We start from the raw sequence: 17,964 nt of genomic DNA, 5'->3' as shown, positions 1-17,964 counted from the left end.
CAATTGAAATCACTCCAAAATTCATCCGTTTGACTATGTTTTGCTCTAGAGGAAGTCAAATGTCGTACATTGAAAATATATAACAAAGTATATAGTATAAAATCGACTCATCAGTGGATTCATACAACTGGCCCCACTTAGTGAAATAAGACTTTGTGATTGTTGTTGTTGTAGATGTTACTGTACGTATCACTGCTTTTGTTCCGAACTATTTAATGTCCTTAACCACTTAAGATACGTGGTCGTTGCGAGTCTCATCCCCTCCCACATGAAATTAGTATGGAGAAGGGATGTATGGGGAAAAAAAATGCTTTTTTTATTTTTTATTTTGTTTAAATATAAATGACAAAATCTTTGATTGACTATACAGCGGAACTCCAACATATTCCCCCAGCAACCCGAAAATGAAGGGTTCATAACAGGGTTCTGTACCTGTGATACTATAAACCAGTTACACAGAACAGCAGAGGTTTCTATTTACACTGCTGCTGAGATTTCGTTACCACATTTCAACATCGTAAAGTTTCACCACCCGCGGCTAACTGGTCCATACAATATTCACCTTTCACATATACGAAAACATGACGCAGCCAGGCATGTCGGACCAACAATTCTCAACCCCGTAAAGGGCTATTTCTTCGCAAACAAGAATGGATGGCTACGGTGACTATTACGAAGGGTCTAGAAAAGGGGATGTTGAGGAGCAATTCAAGTATAGGGCTTTCTTTGACGCTCGGACATTCTTGAGAGTCATCATTAGTTTTTGTCTCTCCCCTTCGACCTCTGCAAATTGAAGGCTTAACTGGGAGTAACGGTCATGCATGTCTTTGAGTTCTGCTTCCACGGTAGCATATCTTCCCTTAATCTCCAGCATGTCTTTAATTAGCTCGTTGATGTCTCTAAAGCTGTGAAACACTGCTTCCTCATCACTGTGTTGTTTCACGAAAGAACTGGAACAAGGGAGGATGTCATGTTAATTATTGAACTCAAAAGAAATTGTATTCCTAGTTGTGCTAATTTTCAAATAACCACTTTTTCCCCTAAAGGTCCAAAAACCAATAGATGAGTACATTATGAAATTCTTCTGGTTTATAATCGTACAAATTTAGCATCCCGTGCAAACCCAAAATACACCAAAGCCGGAAAGAAATTACCAGTAACCGCTGCAAAGGTTCTAGTTGACATGCATCTAAAGTCTAATCACGAAATTGATAATTTACTCAGTTATATGTACCTTTGAAACTGGATAATTGATTTCTTCTTTGCCCGCAATGCTTCAGCAAGTTCAATTTCCAAAGCTAGCACCCTCTCTAATGCATTGCCACTGCAAGAAAATTCATTGAATGAGGGAAATATATTTCCCAATTCTTCATTTGCCTAGTCAAAGATACGAAACATGAAGTCAGTTCAAGGACATGCTTATACGAAACATGATACAGTTCAAGGGCACGCTTATATTATAAGTTGTAAGGATCACAAAGTTATTGACCTTCTTTAATTGCATAATCTCTCTTTGTAAACCAGGAAAATTTGGGTCAAGGTGTTGATCATCGATTGGAAGAAGCAAATTTTCATGTTTCATCCTTTCCAACTGCAAGAAGATTAATACAGATAAAAAAAGATATGCTGCAAAAGAAAATTATATCTCAGGACAACGATGTTGAGAAATTATTATCCAGTTCCTGCTCCCCAACTTTAGAAGATGAAACTGTAGCAATACAAAAGTATTTGCTCACTTGTGTTTGTATGAAATACATACCTCCTTATCTAAGTTTTCCATGCTAGACTTTAAGCTTTGGGCCTTAAAATTCTCGTTGGCAAGAACCAAATGCTTCATGTCGGTATTAAGAGTATCCTTTTGCTTTGAAAGTACAATACTAGAGATCCCATTTACACCTCTGGATACAAGATCATCCTGTCCAATGATGCACATATATTGTCAGCGACCCAAATTTCAGTACATAAACATGTAAAATAAAACAAAGTAAACCTTTTCTTTGGGAGAAATGACTATCCTATTCCTCTGCTAGAGATAGGCGGACTTCAAAATTTTGAAGCCTAAGCAAATCAATTACCAGTCAAGCACAAATTATTATCGCCTCTAGGAGAACAATATGTAAAGTTCGAAGAGGCTACTAGAATAAGCATACATAATCAGCAACACAAGTACAAGCTATGAATAACACATTCATAGCCAACTAGGCAGCCATATTGTAAAGATCATACTTATAGTATTCTGAGTTGACCTAATGTAGGACTTCTTTCATAATTAGATTTCACCATTATTTCATGGAAACGTTGACAACTTTAATTGTGAACAAGGTGTTTAAACCTTCGAGGACTGATAAAAACTGGTAGTACCAAAGTCAACACGGAGTGCTTTGACTTTCACTCCAGTGGTGATACTATCTAGGAAATGCGTTTAAGGTGAAAGCAGGGAACGTGAACTGAGTAAAGAAGGGCTAGCACTAAATGAAATAGGAGTGCTATTAGTTAGGTAATATATGGAGCAGCAACTCACTGAGGCACTGTCAACTGGTATAGTAAGAACTATAACTTGAGAAGAACCATCCAAACTCACTATGATGGAAAAGGTAGAAAAGCATAGCAAACTGAAAGCACGTCTTTAGAGAGGGCAGAATGAAAAGGCAATCTTTGTTCACCTTCCCAGAACTTAATGGAAAATACTAACATGCATAATGTATATAAGCTAACATAAGCATCTGGGTGCTACACATTTGCACAAAGAATTAGAGGTTTCAAAGTAGCAAATTACTCTAATATAGATAATCCTCATAAAAGCAGTTAATTACCTGCTTGGAGTTTATATTATTGAGTACATTTGACTGGTCTACTTCATCAATGGAATTCATGCATTCACGCTGAGATGCTTCACCATTGGCTACATCTAGCTCAGAAAACTTAGCTAAAGTTTCCTCTGCTATTCTGCTGCTTTGCAGGCCAGATGTGTCTGCGTCCCTCTGATAATTTATAGATGATGACGTGCTCTCAAGCAAGTCCTTTGCTGAGGTGAGTTCTAAAGCAATTTTAGCTTTTTCCCCATTGCACTTCTGCAAAGACGCTTCAAGCTCTTGTTTTTCTGCCTTGCAGCACTCGAGGCTTATTAATGAGCATTCCTTTTCAGCTTTCATCAGGTCATATGCTTTCATTATTTCACGCTTTTCAGAAAGCACTGAATGTAGGTCAGACTCCAATTCCAATATCCTCATTCCTAGCTCTTCATTTCTCTTCACATTAGTAGCTTCTGATTTCTTCTTGTTCTCAACTTCATTGACTGCATCTTGTAATTTCCGGAGCATCTCCTCACTATGCTTATTGGACATAGCAAGCTGTTGTTTCAGTTCTTGCAGCTTGGTTTCATATTGTTCTTTGATGAATACAATTCTTAAGGACTCTGGCATGGCAGCTGGTGGCCCTCCTGGTTCTTTTTTATCCTGTGCATGGAGTCCCTCGGCATAAGCCTTGTCTTTAAGATCCTTAAAATGGATGGACAAGTTTTTAAACTCTTCCGTCTTTAAGACCTGTTCAGCAACCTTCTGTGTAAGCTCTCTACATCTATCGTGCAGCATTTCCATTTCATCCTTACATCCTTCCAGCAAGGTTATCTGAGCGGACTGTTCATCCAACTTGGCTTTGAGTAATAAAGCTTTGACTTCTAGTTCTTCCTTGGAGAATATCAGGTTATCAATCTCTTCTTCAGATGTCATTAGAAGATGTTCCAGCCTTTCAACCTCAAGAGCAGACTGATTTTTATCCATGCGGACAATATCCTCCGTATTATCAGCTCTTTTATTATATTCCTCAAGTTCAGTCCTCATTGCACTGTTTGCATCAAGAAGTATCCTGTTTTGAGCACTGGAGGCTTCCAACTCAGATTTAAGGGAATTGAGACTTGTCATCAAGTGAGTGTTCTCTTCAAGGTAATGCCCTTCGCTAGCAAGACATTTGTTAAGCATATTATCTACCTTAAGGAAATTGTTGCGAATATCAGAAATTTGGCTATCTGAAAAGTGCAGTTTCTGACACAGCTCTTCGATCACGACCTCATATTGAGTTTTTGTGAAAGTGAGTCCAACATCAGCAGCTATTGAAAATTCATGCATTTCAGATAACTGAGCTTCCAAAGCAGAGACTGAAGAACACTCTTCACGAGCATCTTTAAGACACTTCTCAGAATCCAAAGCAGAGACTGAAGAACACTCTTCACGAGCATCTTTAAGACACTTCTCAGAATCCAACAGGAGACGGAGAACTCTTGATTTTTCTAGCTCTAGCTCCGATACCAATAGTTTGAGATGGACCAGCTCAGTCATCTGTTGATTGAAATCTAGCAACTGACTGTTCTTCTCATTCAATTGGGAAGTCAGATCTGTAATTCTACTCTCTGACTTATCTCTGAGATTTCTCTCAGTTTGCAACTCATCTTGCAAAGAAAGCAAACTTCCTTGCATACTATTAAGCTCCAGACAAAGCTTGAAAGATTCTTCACTTTTATTCTGCAAGGACTCCATTAAAGCTTCTTTCTCCTCTGATAATTCTGCTACAGTCCGGTTATACCTTTCTAGTTCTTCAATCCTTGTCTCATATTGAACTTTGGTGAAAGTGAGTCCAACATCAGCAGCTATTGAAAATTCATGCATTTCAGACAATTGAGCCTCCAAAGCAGAAATGGAGGAACACTCTTCACGGACGTGTTTTAAACATTCCTCAGAATCCAACAAGAGACAGGAAACTCTTGATTTCTCAAGTTCTAGATCCGATACCAATTGTTTTAGATGGACAAGCTCAGCCTTCTGCTGATCAAAACCTAGCAACTGGCAATGCTTTTCATTCAATTGGGAAGTGAGATCTGTAATTGTAGGCTCTAACTTATCCCTGAGATTTCTCTCCTTTTGAACCTCATCATGCAAAGAAACCAAACTCCCTTGCAAACTTTTAAGCTGAAGAGAAAGCTTGGAAGATTCTTCAGTTTTATCCTGTAAAGATGCCATCAAAACTTCTTTTATCTCTGAAAGCGCTGCTATAGTGAGGTTACACCTTCCTAGTTCTTCAATCCTGGTCTCATATTGAGCCTTTGTGAAAAACAGTCCAACATCAGTAGCTATCGAAAATTCATGCATTTCAAACAATTGAGCTTCTAAATCTTTTATACATTCCTCAGAGTCCAACAGGAGACAGGAAACTCTTGATTTCTCCAGTTCTAGATCGGATACCGATTGTTTGAGATGGACCAGCTCAGCCTTCTGCTGATCAAAACCTAGCAACTGGCAATGCTTCTCGTTCAATTGGGAAGTGAGATCTGTAATTTTACTCTCTAACTTATCTCTGAGATTTCTCTCTGTGTGGACCTCATCATGCAAAGAAAGTAAACTCCCTTGCAAATTATTAAGCTTGAGAGTAAGCCTGGAAGATTCTTCAGTTTTATCCTGTAAGAACACCATCAAAGCTTCTTTTTCCTCTGTTAATGCTGCTATGGCCACGTTACACCTTGCTAATTCTTCAGTTACTTTCTCTAATGCCATAAATTCCTCAGCAAGGCCCTCATTTTTAGAAGTAAGTTGCTGGAGCTCCATTTCTAAATTATCAAGATCAGACAAAAGCTCTCTGTGCTGTTGTGCATAATTGTCTTCAGCTTCAGAGCTAATCTCGGGTCTGTTTACAATGGCCTCAACTTGTAACTGGAGCTTGTGAACCAGCGCACTCAAAACATCTAGTTTATCCACTGTACCTCGTAGATCATGTTCAAATTTCTGCTTCATCATCAGATTATCAGATTCTGCTGCGCATAAAGACTCTTGAGCAATATCTCTTTCTTGCACTAGGTCTTTCTTCTCTTCAATCATCTGGACAGTCTTTTCATATACCTTGTTCTGAAGCTCTTCTATTTGCAACAGTACACCTGTTAAATCTTTGGATTCCAAGTCTTGACAGACAGATCCACCGCAAGGAGCCAGGCTTTTATACTTTAGGTCATAAGATGCCAACAGATTCCATAACTTACCCTGTAGAAAGTTCACAATATTCTGCAGATCCTCCTTCGTGCAAGGAAGCTCATCAAAGTCAATTCTGACAGATTTCAACTCTTCCTGCAAAGAGGAAAGTCTATTTTGTAGAGTGCCGTTTTCTAAGGTTTCCTTTTGCAACAAATTTTCCAGCTGTAATTTTTCAGTAGTGCAGGCCTTGTATTTGCTCTCATAAGTTTCATATTCTTTTATCATACCTTTCCATTCAACAATCTTCTGGGTAAGAAGACCATTTTCACTGGTAGTGTTTTGTAAATCTGCTTCCAAAATTTGGTTCTTCAGAGCCAAGTCATTGCGGATCGAATTACAAGTTTCCTTGTACTCATTCAGGCAGCGAATCTCATCCAATGCAGTCTGCAGCCTCAGCATCAATAACTCATTGGACTCAGTTGAAAGCTCCAGCTGGTGTGAAAGTTCATGCACTCTCTCTTTTGTCAATCCGAAGTCAGCACTTGCTTCAACCAAAGTAACTTGTAGAGTCTTTGAGAATACATCCAAATACACATTCACCAGATGCACCTCATAAAGTTCTTCTTCAATCTTTTGGTAGAGCCCCTTCTGTACGAGGAGGGATCTTCTCAAATCGTTTGATAATGCATCCCCATCTAACTTCTGATTCTTTGTCTTGTAACATTTATTCTGACACTGCAAATAATTTGCTGATGGAAAATCCTCTGAATCTGATTTCCGATTCTGCACTGTTTCTTCACACTCCTGAAACCTTGGAATCAAAGAATCTTCAAAAGCCTGCTTAATGAGGTTCTCATTAGTCTCATGCATGGACTGAACCTGGAAAGAAAGCAATTCAAGGTCCTTCTGTAACTGGTTCACTGCAATAGAGTAATTCATGCGTGCCCTTTTAAGAGCTGCTTCTGCTGTAGTAGCCCTTCTTTCAAACTCCTTGTTCAGAGAGTCCAAATCACACTTTTCTTTGGAAAATATTATTCGCTCGTTGTTCATGTCTTGCTGGATTCTCTCCATCTCAGAGTTAGCAGATGAAATTGTGTACATGCAAGTAGAATGCTCATTTCTGAGACTCTGCAATTCTCCCATCATCTGTCTCTGGTTTTCCTCAAGTTCATGAATGAGAGCTTCATAGTAGCATTCCATCTGGTCTGCTTTCTTTGCAAGGCTTTCTCGATCAGCTCTCAACTCATCCAACTCCCTTAAAAGTTCAACAAATTTCCCTTTCATTGCATTGGCAGCATCTACAGTATCAAAGTCTTGTGACACCAGGCCAGGTATGCTTATACAATGAACCGCACCCTTGAGTTTATAGAAATCTGCATCCACCCTTGTTCCTAGTACTAATTGCTCACCTTTATGTAAAGTCATATCATCAGCCTGGTTTACGCTTGTCATGTTCATCCCTGAACTTGCCTGCCCAGTCTCTTGTTTGAGAACTTGCAAAACACCAAGCAATGCCTCGAAATCCGAGTGACAGGACTGGAGGTTCCTTTCATTTACTCCCAAGATTGCCTTCCTCTGAAGCTCTTTTAATTTATCTTCCATACTTGAAAGCCCCTTAAACCACCTGTGGTGTAACTCATGAAAAATGTGAACTTGGCTTGTCTCAATACTTTCTCTGCGGGAGAATGGAATGGTTAAATTGAAACTTTTTTGCTCCTCAAGATCTTTTAACTTTGAACATTCGGATCTCAGTACGGAAACTTCTTTTGCTAATTGTTCTCCAGAAGCAATTTCAGCATCAAGTTGAAGAGAAATTTTTTTAGCGTCATTGCCTATTTCATCAGCATGAACCTGTAAAGAGCTCACCTCCTGCTTAAGCTCAAGAATGGATAATTCAGCAGCTTCCAAGCTTCCTCTAAGCCTACTATTTTCCTCATAAGTATTTGGCAAATCAGCATCTGCAGAAAAGTCAGAACCCCAGCTATGAGCCCACTCGCTGGTTCCCTGTGCCAAGAATCGCTGATCAGTGGGATGTCGTTTCTCTTGTCCAGGACTTTGACTAAGGGACAATCCCCCTAAATCACCAGAGGCGGTACTCTTAATACTATCAATCTCATGGGTGCTAGACGTGTCATGTTTCTCAGCATATAAACTTTCTGAAGTATTGGAAGAACATTCAAATCCACCAGTTGAATCTGCATACTCTTCATTCGGGCCAGCCCCCTCTTCAAGGGGAGAAAGTTCTTTGAATTTAACCTTCGAATTCATCTGTAGAAATAAGAAAACAGCATATATTATCACAACATATGCAAAACACCTATCACAAAGATAATAACTCCATATGGTAAAAGAAGTCATATAATGCACTGTGCAAGTTTGTCAATTTGTGTCAAATAATTTGAAATTTTCAAACAATCTTACAATTACAAGAAAAAAGTATAAAATTATCACTCTCAGAATTTGTGAGAAAGGTTAAGTTTCTCAGTAACCAACTCATGGAAGATGTTGTAAGAGGACGGATATACACATAAAACTCTGCAAAAGCAGGACCTATCTTTCTCATCTGTCAACCCATTAATGCTTGAACATCATAGCAGCAACAGTGAGCCTAATTTCATCTTTAATAGCATAAACGCATTCTGAGAAAGGTGTTTCTTTTGGCCGGCAGCATGTATCTTCCACACATGCATGACAAACCTCAGAGGATTAGTCAAGGCAAATCATGTCATAAAAAGACATGCAACCAGCATACACCAGACAAAAAGAGATAGAGATAGATCCATAGATGTACTATCACAAGAAAGAGTGATTGAAATAATATTTTTCCAACCCTATCTCCTATTTTATTGAGTGTGTTCTGGAATTTCGGGATGTTCCATTAGTAATTTCTGTCTTGATTTGTCTTGAGTATTGTATTGAATGTGGTTTTGGTTCTATTAATGTTTAGGTTGTTACGCCAAGGTGCACTCTGATCTATCATTTGCTCCTTTTTCTCAAAATCTTTTGATTTCTTTTTTAAACAAAATACAGAGTGAAATAAAAATGTCAACAGAAACAAACATATATACTACGGGATAAATAGAGACAGAAGAGAACGACTAACCTTATCCATCTGATCATTCACTGTATCTTCAGAAGATGCTATCTTTCTAGTAGTGGATACATCATTTCTATTTTGGTCGGAGGTTGTTCGTAGACCACTCTCTCTGAGCTCCCTCTGCTGCTCAAACTCTCTGAAAGTAAAAGAACTACAAATTAACAACTGAAATTAGATAAAGCAATATGTTTACATGTTTTAATGCTTACCTGAAGCCAGTTTTAGAAGTTAGCAGCTGCACTGTGACCTGGCATGGAATAAGACAAAAAAAAAATTGCTAAACATGATCATATAGTAGTTGCCAACCAGTAATAACAAATTACTGGAAGCTAAATGAGAAATCAACTAGCTTTCCTAAGATAACACTATGTCTAAAATAATTTGAACTTCAGAGATTCTCACATGTAAAACAGTTCCAGAATCACATCCAAGGAGTAGAAGTGCAACGGACGAAGGCTTTGAAGCATCAGCATAATCAGCAAGGTTGATATTAGTCTCGCCAAGGATACTAGACCTTGAAGAACCCTGATGTCAGTTAGATTTAGGCCAAAGACAAAGTTAAACTCAGTTTAAACAAGGTAATGGCTGCAGACAGCTGCTCTGGCGGTGATTAGGGACTAGAGAAAACTAGGTTATAAATCAACGGAATTTGAAGCAGAAATCTATGAATACATAAAAATTCTGGAGTATTACCATGGTTACCACAAGTTTGTAAAGCTTCTCATCGTATTGTTTGGTTTTAGTGTCTTGTAGAAGTCTTGTAGTTTCATAGATAGGATCTCCCCATTTACAGGTCCCATTCCTTACATTTGCCTTGGTAGTTTTTGCAGTTGCTTTTCCGGAATCAGCAGGTATGAAAGATATAAACAGCTTATCCCATCCGGTTTGTGGAACCTGAACCATGCAGAAACATTATATTTAGTTGTAGCATAGATTGTGGCTGCTAGATATATAACACCATGTTTCACCATCATGCTATGGGAAAAATACAAACTTAAGATGGCTTTCAGTTACACTTTAAGCCATTAGCCATAAGAAATTAGAATTGAATAACAAGTCAACTAATGAGATCTATGGGCTTGCATTACTAACATGAAGTTTACGTCGATTTTAGATTACCTTACACATCATATGACACAACTGAATACCAGATTCAGGCCAGGCCATTGCCAGGAAAATGCTAGTAGTGACACATACAACATACAAAAAAGTTGACAAGACAAAGCCTATTTTTTGGTACAATCTAAATGAATCCACATTGACTGCTTAGAAGATTTAATTAACACTGACTAATGCATCATTAAGCAGTTGACTTAAAGACATTCTATTTCACCTTACAATCCAGAAGTTTATGCACAGGTTCTATAAGAAGTGAATACAAAGTGGGAATGTCTTAAAACTATCAACTAGATATAGTTTCAGCAGTAAATTCTCATAAGTTACAACTTACATTTGTGGCATGGAATTGTAGCCTGAAAACCACTTTGACTTTTGTCTTCTCAAGCTTCCACCTAGTGACCCTCGACATTACTGGATAGTCTATCTATTTCTAGTCAACTGTGGAACCTTGATGGTTACACTCTCATTCTCCTGCACCATTGTAAATCAATTAAATTCAATCGCATTGTTTCCACGAAAAATGGAAGGTAAGTTGCAACTGATCACGCAAACTAAGAAGTGCATCTCGTGGATGATCATAACTAAGACATATTTTGGTGCTCACAATTGCTTATAAACCAAGTAGAAAAACAAAAGGTTAGATAGGCGATCCCCTTCCCCCTCCCGAAAGTTGAACCAGAATGTGAATAAAAAATGCTGGTATAACCAAGTAAGACCATTCATATCAGAAATAGCAAACCAAAAAGGTCAGATCATGCTGCATTATCAAATTCAAGTAAATGCATTAAGGAAAGATCATCATCAATTTTCAACATTAACAGAAGTCAAAGTAAAACTAAAACCAACACTTGTACAAGAGTAAGATTCCTATTTGGTCTAGTCAGATTCAGCAACATCCAACAAACTAATCCAAGATTTTCCTTTTTCCAATCAGTTTTCTGTTCTCAGTAACCAAACAGAAGAAATGTAATCTAAGAGAAAACAAAAGGTTGAGCAGGGAACCGATTTGGGAAAGAATCAAATCCAAATTCAGAGCACATTGCCTTGTACAACCAGGCAGGGACTTTCCAAAATAGAAAACCCAGAAACAATTTTCAAATCCCAGTTGAAAACACACCGGATCCAAACCCAGAAAAAGAAAAGAAAAAAACCTGGGGGAATTCAGATGGCAGCTTGCTGCTAGGACACTGAACCCAAAGAGACTGACAAAATACCTAAAACGACGCCGTCAGAGAGAATCCCACTTCCCAAACCAGAAATGGCTAGCTAAATGTGGAAATTTTCAAAAACCCAAATCACTGTTTATCCAGAACAACAAATCGTCAAAACCCCATGATTTGTAATTTCAATAAAATGTCAACATGCAGCTAAAACCACACAGATACTTACATTACAAATGTGAAGAAATTCAAACCCAAATATCAGAAACGCCAAAAAATTGCAGTGGGAATGTGATGGGAACAGGGGCAGCAGTAAAAACTAGTAAAGATAACACCTTTGAGTTTCAAAATTCAAAACCCATAAATAAAATATAAATTAAAATACATAAATGTGTGGAGTTTTATGAAAAAAGAAGATTAAAAATGTTGGGTGATATTATATTGCCAATGGGGGTGCAGTACCTAGCTGTGGATCTATAGAACAGTAGAAGGTGCTTAAGGTGGAAGGAACAGCAAGTAATCTTGGGTAAGAAGGTAAAGACTCTGATGAGAGAGAGAGAGAGAGAGAGAGAGAGATTGTCAGTGAGTGTGTGGTTTATGGGTTGGTGGCGTAAAAAAGCAGTAAATGGAGGGGTTAAGAGCATTAATAAGGTGAGAAGGTGGTGGCTTTCTGCTCAAATATCAACTTCAGGTTCTGTAAACCCGCCAAAGCCTGCATTTGTCTGTTTCTTAAAATCTTCATTTTTTAATTTTTAATTTTTAATTTATTTTTTTTCTGCTTTTTCTGATAATTGGTGGTGATGTCATTGTCTAGGTATGTGTCTGTGACTCTGGGTTTTTGCCTTTTACTACTGTTGGAGTGGTTGGATCTTTAGTACAATACCTCCTTTGGGTTTTTGACCAATTTGGCACTAATTTGGTTTTATGTGAAGAAGGCAATAATGATAGGTGCTAAAATGGTAGTATTTTTAATTTTAAATGAATAATCAGAAAATTTAAATTACATATTAATACACTCTCATTGTTAACCAAAATTTTATGAAATTATCAGTTTAATTTTCTAATTAAAACTGAATATGAATAAGAAATATGAGCAGAAATATAATTTTACACAACCAAAATTTTGTTTTTTTTTTTAAAGTCTCATCTACATGTGATTCTAACAGATCTCCAATTAAAGAGAACTTTAATGAAAATAACTTAGGTTGAGTTTGTTTTTACAAAAAATCCGTCGCTAACTTTATTTAATGTAAAAGACTTGAAATTTAATGAAAATAACAAAAGACAATATAGTAAGGACAAAAACTAAAACCTCATAAATAGGAAATAAGCCCATGTGCAAAACAAATATTTTTTTTTTCAACTAATACCCCTGACGGAAAACCCGTTCCATCAATCCAATTCCATTAGAAAGTTGTTTTTCCATTATGCTTTGAATTGCATGAAAAGTTTGTCGGGGCCATACTCCCATTGTATATTTGTTTGGTTGTGTTTGCATGAAAATGTGAGAAGAATGGAATTTAAATAAGAGCCATCGATCAAAAAATTGCATGATCAAATTTGACATGTTCCAAATTGGCAGCACCGCCCCACCGCTTCCTCCCTAATCTACAAAACTAGAACCTTCATCCCCAATTATTAGTCCATTATAATTATTTTAATTATTAATTTATTAGCACTATAATTAGGGCTATAAAGATAAGTGCATCCACTTCAAAATATCATATCTTTTATAAATAGGCAAAAGTAGAGAAATAACATTTGCTAAGAGCGAGGACGAAGTGGTGCAAAATATCACACTGACAAAAGTATTGTAGATATTAGAAAATGAGGGATACTGAGAGTATTATATTTCTTCCTTTTCTCTTCTTGATGTTCTCTTCAATTTGAACAATCTAAGTGCTCTATTTATAGAGCCACTTCAATGGAAAATTACAAAATGATTACTATTTAGCTTGTGAGTTTATACTATACACATGTAATACTTTACTATACACATGTGGGCAAACATACCCACTATTTACAACACTCCCTCTTGGATGCCCACATATCAGTATCAATTGCCTCATTAAAATCTTGCTTGGAAAAACCCAGTGGGAAAAAACCATAGAAAAGGAAAAAGAGTACAACTTTACCTGGATGGTGTTGAGCATGCTTATGTTGCCTCGTTAAAACCTTGATAGGAAAAACCCAGTGGGAAAAATCCTAATCGAAGGAAAAAGAGTACAACATACATGTATCATGGATGCTCCCCCTGAATTGTATCTCCCCCTGATTCCGCATTCTTCAAATTTGTAAGCCGACGTAATCTGATTCCCTGCACCAACTTCTAAAATGTGCACTTTGGTAGAGATTTGGTGAACAAGTCTACTAAATTTTCATTGGAACGGATTTGTCTGACTTCAATAACTTTACCCTTCTGAAGCTCATATGCACTGAAAAATCTTGGAGATATGTGTTTAGTCTTATCACCTTAGATGAATCCTTCCTTCATCTGGGCGACACAGGTTGCATTATCTTCATGGATGACAGTTGGAGTGTCTGTCTTTGAAGGTAGACCACATGAATTCCGGATGTGATGGATCATTGATCTTAACCAAGAACATTCACGACTTGCTTCATGTAAAGCAATTATTTCCGAGTGATTGGAAGATGTAGCAACTAGTGTTTGCTTCATTGATCGTCATGAAATTGCAGTATCTCCATAAGTTAACACATATCCATTTTGTGAGCGGGCTTTATGCGGATCGGAGAGAAAACCAGCATCTGCGTATCCAACAAGGATATGATCATTTGTGGGCTTGTTTGAGTAGAAGAGACCCATATATGTTGTCCCACGAAGGTATCATAGAACATCTTTGACTCCTTTCCAATGACGAATTGTTGGAGCAGAGCTGTACCTGGCTAACAAGTTAACTGAAAAACTATATCTGGTATAGTACATTGTGCTAAATACAATAAAGCACCTATTGCACTCAAGTATGGTACTTCTGGACCAATGACCGGTTCATCATCTTATTTTGGACGGAATGGATCTTTCTTAATGTCCAAAGAACGAACGACCATTGGGGTGCTAAGTGGATAAGCTTTGTCCATGCCAAATCGCTTCAGTATCTTTTCAATGTAAGCTGATTGATGGACCAAAATTCCATTAGCACAATGCTTGATTTGCAGGCCAAGACAATTTTTGTTTTCCCAAGGTCTTTCATTTCAAATTCGCTTTTCAGATATTCAGCAATTTTATTGAGCTCTTCAGGGGTTCCAACTCGGTTCATATCATCGACGTATACTGTCACTATAGCAAATCCAGTATTTGATTTCTTAATGAACACATAAGGGCAGATGACATTGTTGGTATACCATTCTTTAATCAAATACTGACTGAGACGATTATACCACATTCGCCGAGATTGTTTCAGCTCATACAGTGATCGCCTTAATTTAATTGAGAACATACCTCGTGGTTTTTTAGTTGCTTCAGGCAACTTAAGTCCTTCTGGGACTTTTATATATATGTCAGTATCTAATTCTCCATATAGATACGCGGTGATGACATTCATAAGTCGCATGTCAAGTTTTTTTTCTGAAATCACCAAACCAAGTAACGAAACGTAATTGCATCCATTACAAGAGAGTATGTCTCTTCATAATCAATTCCAGGTCTTTGTGAAAAACCTTGTGCAACGAGTCTTGTTTTATATCTTGCAATCTTGTTTTTCTCGTTGCGTTTCCTTGTGAATACCCATTTGTAACCCACGAGGTTTACACCAGGCGGGGTTTGGACTACTGGTCTAAAAATATTTCACCTTTCCAAGGAATTTAATTCTGCCTGGATTGCATCTTTCCACTTAGGCCAATCTTGTCTCTATTTGCATTCTTCAACACAGCGGGGCTCAATGTCATTGCTTAATGTAATTTCAGTGGCTATTGCAAATGCAAACATGTCGTCAATGATTATTTCATTTCGATCCCACAATTCATTAGTACATGCATAATTTATGGATATTTCTTTGCTTTCATGTACTTCTATCTCTTCAGGGATAGGTGTCTCATCAAGGACATTTTCTTTTTCTGGAAGTACAGAATCATGAATTGTAAATTTATCATTCATTTTCTTTTCCTGAATGATTTCATTTGGGTTCAACTGTGCCCTCATCTTTCTCTTTCGAGAGGCTGAATCTTTTGAACTTGGGGGTCTACCACGCTTCAGGCGTGCACTAGATGAATCATTCGCTGCCACTTTATTTTGTCCAACAGGGACATCAATTCTTGTAAGTGCGTTTGCAGCTGGTATATGTGACTGTGTCACTTTCGAAGCATCATTAAATGCATCTGGCATTTGATTAGCAATACCTTGAAGATGAACGATCCTTTTCACTTCATTTTCACATTGAGTGTTTCGTGGATCAAAATGAGATAAGGTGAGAACAACCCATGTCAGCTCTTGCCATTTTTCTAAAACGGTATTTTCTCCCCCTAACGACTGGAAAACTATCTCATCAAAATGACAATTAGCAAAACGAGCTGTAAACATATCACCTGTCAAGGGTTCCAAATATCTAATGATAGATGGTGAATCAAAACCCACATAAATTCTCAATCTACACTAAGGTCCAATTTTAGTTCGTTGTGGCGGTGCAATAGGCACATAAACAACACAACCAAAAACTCGTAAATGTGAAATGTTTGGCTGATGTCCAAATACGAGTTGTATTGATGAGTATTGGTGGTTGGCCATGGGTCTCAGTCGAACCAATGATGTTGCATGTAATATGGCATGTCTTCATGCAGAGAAGGCAATTTCATTTTCATGAGCAGAGTGCGGGCTATTAGTTGAAGTCGCTTGATAAATGCCTCTGCTAAACCATTTTGAGTATGGACATGAGGAACATGATGTTCAACATCAATGCCCAGTGCCATGCAGTAATCATCAAAGGTTTGAGACGTAAATTCACTAGCGTTATCAAGTCGAATGGACTTAATGGGATGATCTGGGAACTGTGCTCGCAACTTAATTATATGAGCAAGAAGTTTTGCAAAAGCTACATTTCGAGTAGACAATAGGCAAACATGTGACCATCGGGTAGATGCATCAACCAAAACCATAAAATATTGAAATGGTTCACAAGGTGGTTGAATAGGTCCACAAATATCCCCTTGAATTCTTTGCAAAAATGATGGGATTCATTATCAACCTTTAGTTGTGATGGTCTAATTACCAACTTCCCTTGGGAACAAGCCTTGCAAGGGTTATCATTTGAGACATCAATGTGTCTGCTCAATAATGAATGTCCATTAGAGTTGGTAATGATTCTACGCATCATGGTAGATCCTGGATGACCCAGACGGTCATGCCAAAGCATGTGAACCTTTGAATCCATGAACTTCTGGTTCATGACAGTATGTGTCTCAACTGTCTTTATGTATGTATAATACAATCCACTCGATAAACCATGCAACTTTTCCAATAAACACTTCTGGGTATCATTGGAGGTAATGCATAAATATTCCACATTTTCTACACTTTTCGTTTCAATGTGGTATCCATTTAGATGTATGTCTTTAAAACTCAACAAATTTCGAATGGATCGAGTAGCGTATAATGCATTCTTTATGGACAATATTGTTCCATTTGGTAACATAATCTAAGTTTTTCCTGAGCCTTCAATTACATATGATTGCCTTGATATTGTTGTTACCTTTACTTTTGCAAGTACCAAATTCGAGAAATACTTCCGATCTCGAAGTATTGAATGCGTGGTTGTTGGAAATGTGCCCTAAAACCAATCATATGATGATACTTTACGGACATTTCACATGTTAAACTAATCTAGTTTAATATCAAGGGCAAAGATTATTGTTTGAGCCGTCTCATATAAATGTTATATGCTTAAACGATAAGTCCAAGGAATATGTGATTGGGAGAATGCGATCTAAAGAAGTTAGATTCATGAGACCATTCTTTCGTAGACACATCCTAAATGTTCCTGATCATAGGATTGCCAATTGGGCATTGACAGTCCGTTAAGATCAGTACGTGCTGTGTATTCTCTCAGGGAGAGTGACTAGTCTCGAGTCATTGGTGTGTGTGACATCAAGACAAGTACGTAGGTGCTCAATAGAGAATGAGTTCACTGAACACGATCAACGAAGAGTTCTCATATTCATGTCACATGAGAACTCATGGTTGGGATAATGCAAAGTAGTCATTTGACCTGAGGCATCACAGTTGTCTTGTGGTTAAGTCCTTGATTTTTTATTATGTCAAAGTCACCCCATCCGCGGGTGTCCACGGCATCGTTGGGGTTAAGCCACTTAGCTATGGAGGCAAGTGAATGCGCAACAAGGGATCTCTAACCTTCAAACCGTTTGGGGGAGAATACTCTATGATATGATTTAGAATCTCTGGCCAGAGTATGAATGAGATTTAGGAAAGTCGTTCCAAATCACATTCAAGGTAATCATATAAGCACACGAATCACATTGGATAGTAGACATGAATAAACTATCAAACCAAACAATGTGGTCAAGAGTATTGTATTAGAGAAAGACCGTATTGCATTTGTAATCTTAAACTGAATAGGTTCTCTACCTCTTCTGATTAGCTTGGGTAACCATGATAAGCTGCTAGGTG

General features: G+C 37.7%; 1 protein-coding gene across 5 annotated transcripts; it reads right to left on the bottom strand.

The window, feature by feature from the left end:
- Positions 1–299: 299 nt before the first annotated feature.
- LOC126605361 (uncharacterized) lies at positions 300–12,022 on the bottom strand. 5 transcript variants are annotated; one of them, XM_050272738.1, is made up of 12 exons: positions 11,560–11,786; positions 11,385–11,468; positions 10,502–10,641; positions 9,745–9,945; positions 9,454–9,576; positions 9,261–9,298; positions 9,058–9,187; positions 2,814–8,222; positions 1,760–1,915; positions 1,490–1,591; positions 1,235–1,377; positions 300–950 (listed from the first exon to the last, which is right to left on the bottom strand). In XM_050272738.1, the coding sequence occupies exons 3-12, from the start codon at positions 10,577–10,579 to the stop codon at positions 671–673; spliced, it is 6,660 nt and encodes a 2,219-aa protein (XP_050128695.1). In that variant the 5' UTR covers positions 10,580–10,641; positions 11,385–11,468; positions 11,560–11,786; the 3' UTR covers positions 300–670. The 5 variants fall into 5 exon arrangements, with proteins under 5 accessions (XP_050128695.1, XP_050128696.1, XP_050128693.1 ...); XM_050272739.1 differs by lacking the exon at positions 11,560–11,786 and having other exon boundaries at positions 2,814–4,210; positions 4,268–8,222; positions 11,385–11,541; XM_050272736.1 differs by lacking the exons at positions 11,385–11,468; positions 11,560–11,786 and adding an exon at positions 11,793–12,022.
- Positions 12,023–17,964: the final 5,942 nt, after the last annotated feature.

Source organism: Malus sylvestris, chromosome 15, assembly GCF_916048215.2.
Source record: "Malus sylvestris chromosome 15, drMalSylv7.2, whole genome shotgun sequence".
Classification (NCBI taxonomy): Eukaryota; Viridiplantae; Streptophyta; class Magnoliopsida; order Rosales; family Rosaceae; genus Malus; species Malus sylvestris.
The sequence above is the reverse complement of the archived record's forward strand: the minus strand, read 5'-3'. Positions and strand labels throughout refer to the sequence as shown.